Source organism: Oncorhynchus mykiss, chromosome 23 (genome assembly GCF_057628025.1).
Source record: "Oncorhynchus mykiss isolate SJ-2025 chromosome 23, ASM5762802v1, whole genome shotgun sequence".
Classification (NCBI taxonomy): Eukaryota; Metazoa; Chordata; class Actinopteri; order Salmoniformes; family Salmonidae; genus Oncorhynchus; species Oncorhynchus mykiss.
In genome coordinates, this window is record NC_143044.1 from 9177556 (window position 1) to 9194565 (window position 17010).

General features: G+C 47.4%; 1 protein-coding gene across 13 annotated transcripts in view; it reads right to left on the bottom strand.

Annotated features, from left to right (window-relative positions):
* Positions 1–854: 854 nt before the first annotated feature.
* LOC110502387 (ubiquitin carboxyl-terminal hydrolase 54) overlaps positions 855–17010 on the bottom strand; it is a 113967-nt gene continuing 97811 nt past the window's right edge. For 8 of the 13 annotated variants that reach the window (XM_036959692.1, XM_036959696.2, XM_036959693.2 and 5 more), the window contains 12 exons: positions 16562–16747; positions 15053–15229; positions 14007–14601; positions 13730–13863; positions 11983–12144; positions 11231–11350; positions 9059–9269; positions 7204–8177; positions 6941–7062; positions 5356–5487; positions 4403–4634; positions 855–4066 (listed from right to left, as the gene is read on the bottom strand). In XM_036959692.1, the coding sequence (XP_036815587.1) occupies positions 3435–4066; positions 4403–4634; positions 5356–5487; positions 6941–7062; positions 7204–8177; positions 9059–9269; positions 11231–11350; positions 11983–12144; positions 13730–13863; positions 14007–14601; positions 15053–15229; positions 16562–16747 (3677 nt within the window). In that variant the 3' untranslated portion in view covers positions 855–3434. The remainder of the gene's footprint in view (positions 4067–4402; positions 4635–5355; positions 5488–6940; positions 7063–7203; positions 8178–9058; positions 9270–11230; positions 11351–11982; positions 12145–13729; positions 13864–14006; positions 14602–15052; positions 15230–16561; positions 16748–17010) is intronic. The other 5 variants (XR_016490951.1, XR_016490949.1, XM_090216752.1 and 2 more) reach the window with 3 other exon arrangements.

The following is a 17010-nucleotide window of genomic DNA, read 5'->3' on the forward strand; positions in this document are numbered from 1 at the left end:
ACACTTCTACACGAGAGCATGGTGGAGCAAATTCTTAATGAGGAGGGAGGTCCTCCTCGCGCATCTAAACACGTTTCTAGATGTCTAGCCACAAGCTTGAGGACTATGGTAGGACTACGGTATTATGAGGACTATGGTAGGACTACGGTATTATGAGGACTATGGTAGGACTACGGTATTATGAGGACTATGGTAGGTCTACGGTATTATGAGGACTATGGTAGGACTACGGTATTATGAGGACTATGGTAGGACTACGGTATTATGAGGACTATGGTAGGTCTACGGTATTATGAGGACTATGGTAGGACCACGGTATTATGAGGACTATGGTAGGACTACGGTATTATGAGGACTATGGTAGGACTACGGTATTATGAGGACTATGGTAGGTGTACGGTATGAGGACTATGGTCAGATGTGCTCAAGACAATGCTGCTGATGCACCTGGAGTAAGGAGGAGAGCAGAGGTGTGAGGACAAGGAACTGCCAAAGCTCTCCGAGCCAAATGTTGCAGTCATGCAAAAACTGCCATTCACACACAGACTGTTATCCGAGGTACCAGTTAGCTAGCGCTCAGTTAGTTTTTCCTCCTATTGACCTTTTCCAAAATTCTCAAATCGGGGGTGCTTTAGGGGTTTTTACAAAGGGAGGAAGCAGGATGTTGTTGTACATTCCTTATCACCCTTACTGGCCACAAGCAGAAGCTGAAAATCATTTTAACACTGACTTATTGTCAGTGAGTGTCTGGGAAGAACTCTTGGGTTTAGTTGTAACGTACAACTGCCTTAAATTAAAATGTTTAGTGTAAGGGATTAGAGCAGCATAGCAAAGTCACAAATAAACAGACAATCTTCATACTGTGCTCCTGTTTGGAGCAATTTATAACAACTTTATTGCAAAAATACAAGTTCCATCTGCTAGCACAGCATTTACAAACAAAGTCCAAAAATGGAAACCTGTCAACCCTTCCTTTATACTACTAAGAAAACCCATCGTCTTAAAATTTAAGGTCGAAGGCTATCATTATCTGTACACACAGTTACACTGTTCGGCTTTTGCAGTCTCTGTTGATTAGCATGTTAAAAAAATAAAATGGACACAGTTACCTTCTGTTCTACTGACAATCCACGAGGGGGAAGTGTTGCTTAATGTACACGAACGAAGGATTCATTCCTTTTCATTAAAATGAGTCTCACTAAAGTGGCACTCTTTGGTTAAGTGTTTAACATTTCCGTTTCACCTGATGAATTGCACAGCAGTTGTGCATCCTAAATTCTGCATTAACTATATGATTTTAGCAGTTGTTTTTTTATCTTAAGACACTCAAAACCTTTCTTCCATAAGCTCCATTCTTTTCATATTCCCTCAGTCATATCTACAGTGTAGAAAAATAAGTGTACAAATATTCAAAACAAATCAGCAATATCGTAGAGAGCAACAAAACATAATTTAGTAATTTCCTTCATTTCAGATTGTAGATAACCTAAGTGTATTTTGTAAGGCTGTAGCTCTCCTTTCCTCACAAGTCAAAAAAAGCAACTTCACTCTAATTGGGACTCTAATGATCCGCAAGTTTACATCATCAGATCTAAAAATCTGCCTCAAAAAACGAGGTAAAGTTGGCTTTTGTTGTATTCCAGAGCTATAAATCAGCATCTTAGTAATGTCTGGGTTGAGATTTGAATTAGGAACTTAAACTCAACATCTCCAGCCATCGTGCATCACAAAAATAAAAGATCAAGAAAAATGGCTCTAGCATCAAGATTCAACTCGTAAGATTTGTTAAAAGCCATTGAATTGACCGTTTTATAATCAGTTCCTATTTTGTTCTCTGTAAAGTATCCTAAAATACAGATGTGTACACTGTCATTACGTTTTCTCTAAGAGCGTAAACCTCTGTACTGTACCTCCTTAGCACTCAGGATCCCCATCGAACTTACACAAGTACAAAAATAGGCTAACATTGAGAGTCTCCCGTAACAACGGGAGAAATGGCAATAGAATTAAAACAGCAACCGATACAATTATCTTAACACTTCTGAAGTGCACTAAATGTGTGTTCAACGCAGTTAAGTAAATTCACTGCACTAAATCTCATATATACTTAATATATTGTACACTAAGCTCCGGGGTGACTCCCTCAGTCATAGATCTGCTGAACAACCATGCATAGCTGCAGGGCTGTGAAAAGCCTCAAGAGAAACGTCTAGGGTCTTTAGCCCACACATAGGCCCATTCTGCAAGAGGGCTCTAGTCACCAGACAGTGCTAGCTAGTTGAGAGAATGCAAAGTACAGCAGGTCTATGGCAGAGTATATACAGGCTAGGCCTGTAGATTAGTTTGATAATCTAGACACTACTTACCCAGAGCGCGCTAAAAATGATAAATAGAGTAATACAGTAAGTAAATAGTGTCAGTATCCATTGAGGAGAGGGTGTCGTCTCTTTCTGTGCAGACAGAGATGGGTTGGTGTGAGAAAGCAGCCTTATGACACATCCATTTCACTCTCACACCTGTAAAAGGAGTTTTCATGACTGACAATAAAACGTGTACAACTTCCAATTGTACCTCTCACTCCGCCTTGGCCCTCATCCCCACCATGTAACTCAACTTCCATCTTCATTCTCCCGTCTGTAACAGGCTTCCTCAAACAATGGGTTCATTTGTGACCCCTGGGAACATCAGTGTAACCCTAAACGCCAGCTGTGTTGGGTGCCGATGTGTTTATGGGGTGTCCTAACCTCCCAGAAGCACAGTGCCTTAGTGGCCATGTACTCTTATAATCTCCACCGGCACAGCCAGAAGAGGATTGGCCACCCCTCAGAGCCTGGTTCCACTTAAGTTTTCTTCCTAGGTTCCTACCTCTCTAGGGAGTTTTTCTTTCCTTCTCACAACGTGCTTCTACATCTGCATTGCTTGCTCTTTGGGGTATTAGGCTGGGTTTCTGTATAAGCACTTTGTGACACTCTGCTGATGTAAAAAGGGCTTTATAAATACACTTGATTGACTGATTGAGTGCCTCTTGCCATCCACCTCAGTGGACACTACACAGCCCCACTTCTACCCAGCCTGTGACCTTCCAATGATGGATCACATCATCTTTAAATAACCTTAGATGACGAGCAGCCATAAAGACTAAATATAAACTCTATAGAAATATACCAGGTTAAGGACCAGATATAGTGGTTGGACTGTCTGGTTAAAGAGGGTTTGGGTGAGATGGGGGCTGGGGTTATACTATAGACATCAATTGATGGGAAACTAAAGGGCCACAATCTGCTAGAACAATGTGTCCCAAGATTGCTGTGAGCCTCCTTAACTGCATTCTACAACAGCAGAGTCTGACATCTATAGCCCAATGGGGAACAGAGAGAGAAAGAGGGTGTGTGTGTGTTGGGAGTAAACTGGGTCCATTTGCAAGGTGAGCTGGATCAGCTGGCAGGCCGGAAACGGGCCATGTAAACCCCACAGGACTGGCAGTAGTGACGGGATGGCTCGGTGGGCAGCTGTTGGCACAGGGAACAGAGCTGGGCACTACCGGGGCCACGGGACGATGCCATCATACGGGGGTGGTCATGCCTCTGGGTGGGCTGATGGAGGGGGTGGGCATGCCGCATGGGCATGGACAGCGGTACAATCCTGTAGTCGGGGGTCCTCCAGTCATCATCCGGGGGTATGTCCAGGCGGAGGGGCTGGTTGGAGGTCTCACTGGAAAGCCGGTGGTGGGCTGGGTGGTGTTGTGGTTGTAGACGGGAAGGTAGGGTTCCATTGGTCCTGCTGGATTGAGGAGGCTGCCTGTAGCCATTGATGGCGCCACTAGGGTGGGCAGAGTGGCGGGGGTGGGAGAGGGTGGCATAGCCCATGTCTGGGCGGCTGTAGTACCCAGGTCCCGGGTTGGGTCCTTCCCTGGGTCGGGGGAGAGAGGAGGACCAGGAAGGAGGTGTCCTGGGAGGTGCCCGCGGCAGCGTGCCGTAGCTCAGTGCAACACTGTGGTAGTTTTCACGGGAGAAAGCTTCACCCCGGTCAAACACAGCCAGAAACTGGTTTCCCTTCTGGTGATCTCCTGTGGGGGCAGAAAATCGTTAGAAGAGGACGACCACAGTAGAGGCACACCGAGAAACTCACTGGACAATCAAAGTTCTGCTAATGTGTTCTTATCCCCTGTCGCATTGTTTTGTGCCATATTCTACTGTTCTACCCCTACAAAACAAATATACTTCATTATTGCTAATGGCACATAAACCCAGTAGTATGACCAGACATACAGAGACAACGGGAGGTAGAACAGTCAAAGTGAGTGTTATGTGATCCACTTCCCATGGCTGGTAGGGCCAGCATGGTGCTGTGTTTAATGGTCTGATGACTGGAGGTGGTGGAGGTCAAGGAGGCTGATGGTTACCTGAGCGTCCCAGATAGGGCCCCGCGGAGGGGGGCCGTGCTGCCTGCTGAGGTGGGTGCTGGGGCAGTGCTGGGGGGCTGTAGTGGTGGTGGTTGTTGTGGAGGTATTGGTGTTGGGGTTCGGGTGGAGAGAGGTGGGTGGAGGAGGGAGGGGGGTGCAGGGAGGACGTGCTAGGATGACGTGCGGGGACTCGGGAGTCCGCATGCTTTGGCATCCTGGTAACTGGGGGCTCCTTTTTATTTTGTAAAAGTACAGGGTGAGAGTGAGAGAGAGCGAGAGAGAGAGAGAGAGAGAGAGAGAGAGAGAGAGAGAGATCCACCACAAGGTGAGAATACCCAGCAGTTGTGAGGCAGGAGGGAGATGGGGATAAAAGGAAGACAGATGAGTTAAAACAGGTTGACAAGGGACCGCTGACCCACACAACAAAAAAACAACAGTCAGGAGTTCAATGGCAGTACAAACCTCACCATCTATTCATATAATGCAACAGTGCCATGTCTAGTGCTGTTTTTTGTTCTTCAGCCAAAGAATGTAAGCTGAACACAAGGTTAAAAGCTTATTGGATTAACTAAATTAACAAAATCAGCTTGAAGATCACGCCACTAGGGGCTCTATCACAGCACAACATGGCAGTTGCATTATGTGAACACCAGATGGCATTATGACATAATGAAACCATCACATTCACCGGGAGGGAGGTGTGATGATGATGATGAGGTACATTGATGGTACATGACATGATGATGTAATGATGTGCTCACCCAAGGTAACACAGACAGCACTGAGTGGGATTGACAGCTGTGGCCTTTCCCAGTCAGGAACTGAGGCTCACGTGTGAGGCTCTGTGTTTGTGTGTATGACATATGCACACAGTGTGTGTGTGTGTGTGTGTGTGTGTGTGTGTGTGTGTGTGAGAGAGAGAGAGAAAGAGTGTGTGTGTATGTGTGACTCACAAAGCTGCGGGAGGGGGTGAGGAGTTTGGGTCGGCCCCCTATGACGGTGCCACTCAGACTGCGGGCAATGCGGCGGAGGTTCTCAGCACTGTAGTTCTTGTCATCTCCCAGTGGTCGCTCACATGACCCAGGCTACAGGGACACAATAAACACACTGTGTCAAACACACTCCTACACACACACATGCACAACAGGGCTCAACATTCAGGGCTGCCCGCTGGCCTGGCATGTTCTGCCGAGCTCACCGGGCCAGTTAATCAAGCTTTCATATGGCTCGCTTGGGCCAGTACATTTTCAAACTACAAAACAGACAAATAATATTGTATATTTCATCCTTGACAATCTTCCCGACGTCAGACACTCCACACTTGCTTTCAATCAGCATTCGGTTTCCAAGCATGAATGTCAAACTCTCCCTCTCCGTCTCGAGTGACCTAGGCTACGTCCAGGCTACTCGCGCCAGACCAATTTCAGCAGAGGCAGGAAGCCCGTCAATTCAGTCCGTAGCCTGCTTTTCAGTCTTTGATAATATAAGGCATCCTACACAGCGATGTCACTATTAGCAAAGAAAGGTTTGCGTTGGCCTAGGACTACACTATGGAGCTGCTTGTCATGGCATGACAATTATTTACACAGCTCACTTGTTGGCTAGATACAGGAAGAAATAAAAGTGTATTAGGCATAAATAAATCAAATATAGGTGTGGGTTCAAAACAGTCAAATTTGTGTCAAACAGCCTACGTATCCGATAAATAGCCCATTAAGAAATAGATGTGGGATTCAGTCCAGTCAGGATCCGAATCAGAGCGTGCCAATCATGGCCCGTGCTATACGGGATCCTACCCCAATGGTGATGGAAAGGGTTGAAGTTAGGGCTATGATTTGGTTAGGGTAAGGGTTAAGGGTTAAGGGTTAAGGGTTTGTCAGCTGACATTGGGAAAAAATGTAAGCGCACAAACTAGGCTATGAGTGAAAGGGCGAACATGAAATAACTAGTGTATCATAGTAGAAAATAGAGAGGGAGAACGAATAGAGAGACCGAAACAATGTTTCTTATCCGTGACAAGTGCCTGGTAAAAAAAGAGAAAAGCAGGACGATGGAGGATGAGCTAAAAGGTAAATGACAGGGAGAAAAAAAAGAGTGAGGAAATTTCCGCCTCTAACCATGTTTCCATCCACAGTTTTCATGGGTGTAAAGTCATACCATATTTACGACAGCTGTAATGGAAACGGGAAGTTTCGGTATGATTTCATGAATGCCTAATGATCATTTGTTTGTTCGACATGACGGGGACCTATTTGTTTGTGCAGTAAAAAATAATTCATGACGAAAAATGGCAATGGGAATGCCTTTATGTGTAAATATTTATATAATAGGTCTAACCATCTTATTGACATAAGCTTGGATGATATGGTGTGTGGTCCTTCCACTATGACTCGGGAAACCATGCACTTTATTAGGCTACAGATTAAATAAATTATGATGAACCTCACATGGTGCTGCTTTCCAATAATAGCCCTGAAACTCACAATCAGCCACATGTAGGACAATGAACACACACACACACACCCTGTGGATGCCAACCTTGTTGTGTTGTGTGGGGCTGCTGGTGTAGCCTGGCGTTCTGTAAGCATATCTCTCTAACTCGGCTGTGGGAGTCTTGGAGCGGCCAGGTGCAGTCAGCCCAGACAACAGCTTTCTAGCCGCTGCAGATACAGCACAGAGACACAGTATTAGTCATGGACAGCTCTCACCCACTTACATTTTTATCCCTCATCATATCGAGCTTGTTTTTATTTGTATTTTTACAGTTGTACCATACATCACTGGTCAGTGAGTATACTTACGTTGCTTGTTGGCAGTGGGCTGGGGGCTAACTCCGCTTGGGGCCCGGGGCAGGCTGGTGGCCTGAAGGCTCGCCTGGTACAGAGAGTCTAGCTCCGACAGCTCCTCACAGGGTGACCCAACCACCGCCTGGGAGTTGTAGTAGCGGGTCACATTCTCTGCCCAGCGCTCCACTGGCATGGCGGCACCTGGCCTGTAGTTCCCAGACGCTGGGGAAGGGGTCCACCCTGGTCTGATGGGGGTGGAAGGTGGGCAGTGGGAGTCTGTAGGAGGGGCGTAGAAGGGGGAGTCGAAGGCGGCCGGCTGGTCCAGGCTCCAGCCGGACCAGTTACGGGTGGGAGGGGGAGAAGGAGGGCCGAGCCTAGAGGTGTTGGAGGAGATGGGGACAGGGGAGCTGTGGTTCTGATGGGCTGGAGGAGGCAGAGAGGGGCCCAGGGCTGGCCGTCTGGAATAGGCATCCTCCATGTTGGTGTCGCCCCTTTCCTCTGAGGTGTGGCTGACTGGAGAGGGTGTCCTGGAGTGCGGGCGTGGGGTGGGCAGAGTCTGGGTTGGGGGGTTACTGTTCCAGTGTGAGGGTGCAGCTGGCTGGTGGTTGGGCAGGGCTGGAGTCTGGTCATAGCCTCCCTCAGTAAAGCTCTCGTCCCGGCCATTCACACACAGGGCAGGCAGGGACACGGTAGCGTGCTTGTGGAGGGGTCTCACATGAGTACAAGAGTTATCTAGCACGCCTGACATCTCCAGTCCTTCCCGGCGCCCCCACGCCTCCGCCATGAACCCCCCTGTGGGTGACCCTGTGTGAGGGCTCGGGGGCATAGCGACAGGGGGGTGGCTCAGGGGCTCAGGGAGTGAGTTTGTGCTGGATGGGAGGGGCTTAACGTAGAGAGGAGACGGCGTGTTTCTGGTGGCTTCCGGGACTGCTTGTGGTTGGTCCTCCTGGGCGTCTGTCAACAGTATTTGGATTGGGACAGGCTGTTCACTAGGAAGGAGGAGGAAAGAGGCTCATGTTATGGGCTGGTTAGTGATTGATGGCGAGGCATCTCTCCCATGTCTTTGCTCTGAAACAGAGGAGGATTTTGTATTGTTTACAATACATTACTAAATACTACTTTTTATACTATACACATGTTCTAGGTCTAAAATGTTAGTTGGTGTGTGTGTGTGTGCGCATGTCAGTGTGTCCATGGGAGTCCGTGTGTGCGGGTATGTGAGTTGACTGTGCATGCGTGCGAGTTAACTGTATGTGTGTGTGTGTGTGTGTGTGTGTGTGTGTGTGTGTGGGTGTGATGTTCCTGTAACAGATGGACATTTTCGAGCTTTGGCACAGGTGAGCCACGGGGGGTGGCTCAGAACCGGACCCTGGAAGAGGCACTCGTGTCTGTGGACCCCCTAGGACCAGGACTCACAGCAACCTCCACAATAACTAAAGAGTAAACACCCGCACACACAACCCTCCAAACAACACAGCAGCACGAGCTACACTGAATAAGAGATGGCATTAGCAAATATTTGAAAACCTTAAAACACAAGTGTAAAACTGTGTGTTGGGAAACAATGATGCTGTATTAATGGTTAGATGTAGGAATCAGATTAGCACACATAGACCTACTGTAAAGAACCCAGGTTAAAGAAAACAAAACAGCATTTCTCCCTTTGTCTGTATGCACATTGAACACATACTTACAAATCAATGGTGTCTTTCCTATACTACCTGCAAAGCATGTTGCATGTTAAAGTATAAACCAGGACTGTGTGATCCCTGGTTCCACTCCTTCCAGAATCACATGAGGAACTCAGCCACAGGTGAGGTCAGGTGGGGGATGGGAGTCACAGGACACAGACAGGAGACAGTGCTGGTACCTGGGGGGGCCCTGGGGAGAGGGACAGGGCTGATCCTGCTTCTCTGTCTGCTCCTGATCCTGTTGCTGGGGTCTGTCTTCCTGCTGCTGCTGCTGTTGCATGCGCTGCTGCAGGCCCCGCGCTCTCCTCATGCACTTTTGCAGCCGGGCCTCAGCCACTGTCCTGCTATGGGTGTTAGCGCCACCCTCATGCATGGGAAGCCTGAGTTTAGCTACAGGGTGAAAAAAAAGGGAAGGAAAGCAGAAAAGAAAAAAATATAGAAAAATGCAGAAAATAAAGAGCTGCGTTATGGGGATGCATGCAAAATCAAATCATAGGATTAGACTGTTGAAATAATGACGTGGGTTTGGGAGGGGTGGGTGGGTGGATGGGTTTTGGGGTGGGGGAGGACATAAACAGGCACCACGCTTGGTGAGTAAAATGGATGTGTGTGTGTGTTGTAAATTAAAATGGACACAGGCTGATGATACGCACGGGGGAAATTAAGATCCACAGTGACTCCTTACAAAAATATTCTGTTCATACGGCAAATGGTTAAATCATATAGAATAACGTTAAATTAATCAAATCAAAGTGAACTGTGTTAAGGCAAAACAATTCAATTGATAGTTTTAAGCTGAGCCCTTCCCTAGGCGCAATATATCCATATATTCCCTAGGCGCAATATATCCAAGAAGACTGAGAATAAAATAATGGCTGTTCCTCTGTATTTCGACTCATATCACGGCGGCTGAACTGAGAAATATAGCGGCTATTTTTAAAACACTTTGTCTTGGTTAGCGGGGGAAATATCAGACGTTCAGACGTTTTTAGTAATCGACTTGACTTGCTGTAGATCTTAAAGGGAGAAATGGAGGAATGGGCTTTGTGAGACGAGGGGATAGTGGGGTGCCAGACAAGGGTAATTGTGTGTGTGTGTGTGTGTGTGTGTGCATTCCTCAGTGGAGTCAGGAGATTCAAACACACATTCAAGACGCTCACAACAGAGACAGTGAAACTGTGAAAGTCACATCGAAACACAGAGACATTAGGAAACGAGGACAAACACAGACAGAGAGACCACACTAACAACAGACTCACTGCCATGTTGACATAACAGACCCAGGCCACATTGTCCTAAATGAGCCCTGGGAAGACTTGGTTGTCATAGAGCTGGGTTCCCCACCCTGACCCCTCCCTCTCTGTGCTACCAGGCAGGATAATAACCACGGTGATGGGTAAACATCCCGGCGACTCGCCTCGTTTCATTATCATCAGACAGGGATGGTTGGTAGGCAGAGGGCTGCTGACCTTATCAGCCGTCCCGAACTTGTGTTTAGACAGACTAAATTGTCTCTTCCCCTAGTCATTACTCATTCAAGACTGCTCCTGCTTGCGGGGGGGGGGGGGGGGGGTTATTTTAGGTTCAGGACTCTAGTTGTAAGTCTGACTGGACAGAAAGCACAAATGTCAAGATATTTGGATAAAGCAAGAGCTATAGTTGCGGGCACTAAAAGGGTTTTGCAACAAACTATCGCTAGGAGACGATAGAGCACCGTGTTGCACGCGCCTTGCAGCAAGTATTCTGCCAATACCATAAAGTGACACTCCAGTCTCATTTTCACCTCATTTACTTAACAAAAGGCACATCTCAACAGGTGGTCCAGGTAGGTTATGACATAGCACAAGTGGTGGCGTGGGCCTTCCCTCTTTTGTTCTCTATTGCTCCTCAAGCAAAGGGCGAGGCCGGTGAAATCACAACTTCCCATCAGACCAACTCCTTGAATGCCCTACTCCTTGAACTTTGCAGTCGTGTCTACCCTTTAGTGTGTGTATTTTACTGTATTTATACTTGGGATATCACTTTTCAACTGTAAAAAATATTGTTTTAATCGCTGGAGGTCATCTTTAGTCTTTTGGGTATAGATAGTCAGATGACTGGTTCAAACCAAGTGACTCTGTGGCCTGAAAGTGGGTCTTTGTCATATAGGACCCTCCAGTCCACACCAAAGGTCAAATGACCACACCCTTCTTGCAGCATAGCTGTCTTATGCACAATAGTGGTAGGGACTACAGGTGAAACCAACAGAGACACACATGGACAGACACACAGGTAGGTAGGTGGTGGTATGGTGTTCTAGCTGGTCGGCTGGGCTGGCAGCAGGCACAGGGAGGCAGGTCAGGGCTACTTACATACGGCTTCATTAACCACAGACAGAGCGGCGGCCACCTCGCCAGCCTGCTCCAGTCGCAGAGACTGGTCTAGCAGTAGCTCAGCGTCCGACACACAGCGTTCATAGCCGTCCCCTTTGCCTAAGAAACACAGATATGCACACACACCAAAAGCAAAGCTCTTTAAACACACCCAGAAAGATATTTAAAACAAAAAAGGCACACAGTGAGTGGGGGGGAGGGTTGAGTTAATGATATGTCTTTGCAACCCTTTGAAGATGGTGGACTTATTGTTCACTTCAGAATTGCAGCAGGATCGCCTGACCTAAATCCGTGTACAAGCCCCACTAGTTCAATCAGATTTCTCTCCACTACAAAACGCAGCGAACATTCAAACTCGCTTTTTAACCCTTCTACGCTGTGACTGGGCCACTGGCCAGTCACACATTCTAACCATCTGAATGAGGAAACTTCCAATTGTGTGGGTGGGGGAACAATGCTCTTTTTTGTTAGACAACAGCAGTCCCATTAGTCAGCCCACTCAGGGTGCTTTCAACATGGAGCACTCAGACACCTGCTACATAAAGAGACACACACCCAAACCCAGGCGGTGTGGGGCAGGGCTGCCTCCGGAGAACAACTGATACAGCTCCCTGTTCTCTTCTGATTTTCACATGCTGTACTACAGTGGTCACCAACCCTGTTACTCATGGGCTTCAGAGTGGAACTCCTCTAGCTGAGCAACCATGCTGGGGTTGGGTCTGGGTCCTTACCCTGGTTCTGTAGCTCGTCCAGGTCCATGAACTTGCTGGGTCTGGGGTTGAACCCCAAGGCGGCCTCCTTTTCCTTCTCCTTCCTCCTCTGTAACTCCTGCTCCCTCGCTCGCCTGGCCACCTCCTCCTGCAGCTCGTCCAGCTCGCTGCGGCCTTCTCCCGCTGTGTGACACAAACACACATGTTAATATCGTAGCTTTCTATAATGGTCCCAGTTCAATAGCCTGACAAGACAAGGCAGGGGGAAGAGGTGTGAGGAGTGAGAGTGTGTACACGTCATCACACTTTGAGCACACAAGAGATACAGAGATGAATTAACATACGCCATCTGCTCAGAGTTCATAATGAATATACAGTGCATTCGGAAAATATTCAGACCCCTTGACTTTTTCCACATTTTGTTACGTTACAGCCTTATTCTAAAATTGATAAAATATTTTTTTCCCCCCACATCAATCAACACACAATACCCCATAATGACAAAGCCAAAACAGGTTTTTAGAAATGGACAAATTGAATAAAAAACACAGAAATCTTACATATTACAATTACTCAGTACTTTGTTGAAGCACCTTTGGCAGCGATTACAGCCTCGAGTCTTCTTGGGTACGACGATACAAGCTTGGCACACCTGTAATTGGGGAGTTTCTGTCCTTTTATCTCTGCAGATCCTCTCAAGCTCTGTCAGGTTGGATGGGGAGCGTCGCTGTACAGCTATTGTCAGGTCTCTCCAGAGATATTCGACCGGGATTCAATTCCAGGCTCTGGCTGGGCCACTCAAGGACATTCAGAGACTTGTCCCGAAGCCATTCCGGCGTTGTCTTGGCTGTGTGCTTAGGGTCGTTGTCCTGTTGGAAGATGAACCTTCGCCCCAGTCTGAGGTCCTGAGCGCTCTGGAGCAGGTTTTCATCAGAGATCTCTCTGTACTTTACTCTGTTCATCTTTCCCTTGATCCTGACTAGTCTCCCAGTACCTGCAGCTGAAAAAAAATCCCCACAGCATGATGCTTCATCGTGGTGATGGTGCCAGGTTTCCTCCATACATGACGCTTGGCATTCAGACCAAAGAGTTCCATCTTGATTTCATCAGACCAGAGAATCTTGTTTCTCATGGTCTGAGTCCTTTAGGTGCCTTTTGGCAAACTCCAAGTGGGCTGTCATGTGCCTTTTACTGAGGAATGGCTTTCGTCTGGCCACTCTACCATAAAGGACTGATTGGTGGAGTACTGCAGGGATGGTTGTCCTTCTGGAAGTTTCTTCCATCTCCACAGAGAAACTCTGGAGCTCTGTCAGAGCTCATGGCTTGGATTTTCCTCTGACATGGACTGTCAACTGTGGGACATTGTCTATACAGACAGGTGTGTGCCTTTCCAAATCATGTCCAATCAATTGCATTTAGAAACATGTAGAAACATCTCAAGGATGATCAATGGAAACAGGATGCACCTGAGCTCAATTTCATAGCAAAAGGTCTGAAAACTTATGTAAATAAGGAATTTCTGTTTTATATTTTGTAATAAATGAGCAAACATTTCTAAAAACCTGTTTCGCTTTGTCATTATGGAGTATTATGTGTAGATTGATGAGGGAAAAAAATAATTAAATCCATTTTAGAATGAGGCTGTATCAAACGTGGAAAAAGAGAAGTACGAATGCACTGTATATACCCCAAAACAGACACAACACCTAAAAAGACACTTTCCCACACACATTGTGGGAAACTCACTCACACACGGACTCACACCTACCCAGGCTTATGTGGCTGTTGCCCCTGCATGAAGCCTTGACGTCTTGCAGGAGAGCACTGCTGCTCTTAGACTTGGGCACGGTGCGCCATGATGGACCTGAGCTGGAGCTGGAAGGCTTCTTCAGACCGGTGTCCCTGAGAGAGACAGACAGAGAAGTCAGTCATACAATACACAGTTCATCATGTAGCTGTCAGTATTTGTGAGTCTAGCCTTTTTGGATATGTGAGTTACTATCATCTAGAATCTTTCCTAGCAGTTTGTATATACTCTACTGTACCTATGTGTATTAGCAGCATTGGGTCCCTCGCTGAGAGGCATGTCCAGGCTAACAGGACTGTTACTGTTCCTCTCGCTGCTCTCATAGCCACTCTCCATCCTCTGGATGAGCCTGGGGGGCTGCTGCTCCATGTTATGGCCCCTGGGGGTTGGTAGGGTCCAGGAGGAGGCCATATTACCAAAGGGCCCCTGTCCTTGTCCAGTGACTGACCCTGTGGGGCCCTCGGCTGGGGCCCCACTGTCTTCAGGCAGAGTGGCCCCTAGGGGACTATACCCAGCCTGTCTACGTCTCTCCCTACTGAAGATACTGTCTATATTGAGGGCCTCTCTCCGGGGCCTCCAAGCCGGTCTGTATCGTCCGCCGGAGGAGCTGGACTTGGACTCACTGCTGGTGCTGTCGGCCTCCCAGTCTCTGGCCTTGGTGGTGGCCCCTGACTCGGACCCTAGACCCCCAAGGGCCCCGGAGCCCGAAGAGGAGGCGGAGAGGGGGCGACTGTGGATGATGTTGCTCATGGTCTCCTTGAAATCCCTCAGTCGACTGGAGGAGGAGGACTTGGGTGCGGTGCGAGGTGCTTGTTGCTCCTTCAGAGTCTCCCCTATAGAAGCCAGGGAGACAGGAGAGAGAAGAGGAGGGAGATGGAGGGAGGGAGACAGATAGAGAGTGGGAGATAAATACATTAGTGGTGTGATGTCATGTGTTGATGGGGAGGGGTGGAAAAAGGAAAAAAACTATAGGATGAAAGTGCAACGCGAGTGACAACTTTGGTGATAACGGCTAACTGGACAGGACAAGAGAAAAATGGTAAGATACAAGATACCCTACTCCTGTACCTGTACCTGATCTGCTTGTTAAATATGTAAAACCCAAATGCTATGAACTACCTGCGAAAGACTAGAGGCACTGATTCTGATGAGCTCTAAGCTGCTAGATACAGTATAGTCTCCTGAGTCATCATGCTCTTCTGTCATAGGTCACTTGTTCCCTGGCTCTGCCGTGTGATTGGTCCCTAGTCTCTTGGCTCTGCCGTGTGATTGGTTCCTTCGTACCCTCGCTGTGGTAACCTGCCGACGAGGCTTCGTCAGTCTTAGAGCCCCGGCTCCTCTCCTCAAGTCGCCTCGGACGACTAGAGCTCCGCTTCCTGTCACTGGCCCCGCCCTTCCTGTCCACTGTTCCGCCTTTCCTCAGAGAGTGGCACTGCACTGGCCCACTGTCCGTCACTTGGCCTTAGGGAGGAGATTTTTTTTATGACCGTTTACATGGTTACGACATGTGAAAAATGATGACACATAATTCATGATGAACATGATTGGGTAATGGCTGTGGCTTTAACCCTCTGTACAGTACATACAAATCTGTCTAGAGTATGTTTGGGTGAGCAATACATGCTTAAACCTAAGTAGTTGTACGTGTGCATACATGCAAGGTAAAAGCATGAATTAATACACAGTTTAGTCTGTGTATATAAGAGGAGGCTGGTGGGAGGAGCTATAGGAGGACGGGCTCATTGTAATGGCTGAAATGGATTCAATGGAACGTGGTTTCCATGTGTTTGATACCGTTCCAATCTACCACTCCAGTCTTTACAATGAGCCCAGCCTCCTACAGCTCCTCCCACCAGCCTCTTTTGGTGCATAGGCTTGGGAGTATACTCTGTGTGTGTGTGTCAGTGTGTGTGTATGCGTGCAAGCATGCAACTGCGTGCATGTATGTGACTGTGTGTGTCTGTGCATACTTATGTGTTCGAGTGAGCTACAGACCATATTCATGTTTGTTTGTGCGTATATATCTACCCTGTCTGTGTGTGTGCATATATATCTACCCTGACTGTGTGTGTGCATTATATCTACCCTGTCTGTGTGTGCATATATATCTACCCTGTCTGTGTGTGTGCATATATATCTACCCTGTGTGTGTGCATTATATCTACCCTGTCTGTGTGTGTGCATATATATCTACCCTGACTGTGTGTGTGCATTATATCTACCCTGTCTGTGTGTGTGCATATATATCTACCATGTCTGTGTGTGTGCATATATCTACCCTGACTGTGTGTGTATGTGTATATATCTACCCTGTCTGTTTGTGTGCATATATATCTACCCTGTCTGTGTGTGTGTATATATATCTACCCTGTCTGTGTGTGTGCATTATATCTACCCTGTCTGTGTGTGTGCATATATATCTACCCTGTCTGTGTGTGTGCATATATATCTACCCTGTCTGTGTGTGTGCATATATATCTACCCTGACTGTGTGTGTGTGCATAAAATCTACCCTGACTGTGTGTGTGCATATATATCTACCCTGTATGTGTGTGTGCATATATTTCTACCATGGCTGTGTGTGTGCAAATATATCTACCCTGTCTGTGTGTGTGCATATATATCTACCCTGTCTGTGTGTGTGTGCATTATATCTACCATGTCTGTGTGTGTGTGCATTATATCTACCCTGTCAGTGTGTGTGCATATATATCTACCCTGTCTGTGTGTGTGCATATATATCTACCCTGTCTGTGTGTGTGCATGCTATTCCTGAACTCCTCCTCCTACTACCTGTGGTCTCCAGGCTGCTGCGGGAGGCTGTGTCGTTGTCTGGGTTACAGATGACGGTTCCCTGGGAATCGGAGGAGAAGTGGCTGGCCATGGACTCATGGTGAGAGTGGGAGTGGGAATGCTTGTAGGAGTAACTGTCTGTCGACGAGTCGGTGCGTGTGTCACTGGAGATGGACGGCTCGCGGCCTGAAGACAACAGCATGACAGCGGAACAGATGCAGACAGCCATCAGAGATAATAACGAGAACACACAAGCCAGGACTTAATCAGAACAGTACAGAGAGCAGGAAACTACCGCTTCAAGAAGGTGAAACACGTGGTGTATAAATTGCATTTGTTTTACTTTAACTACTAGTTCCATTTGAAAGAACAAGAACAAAAATACTATTTGAACACAGGTGTGGTAATGCAACAGCCATTCTGTGCGTGTAGCAAGTGATCTCGTGTGA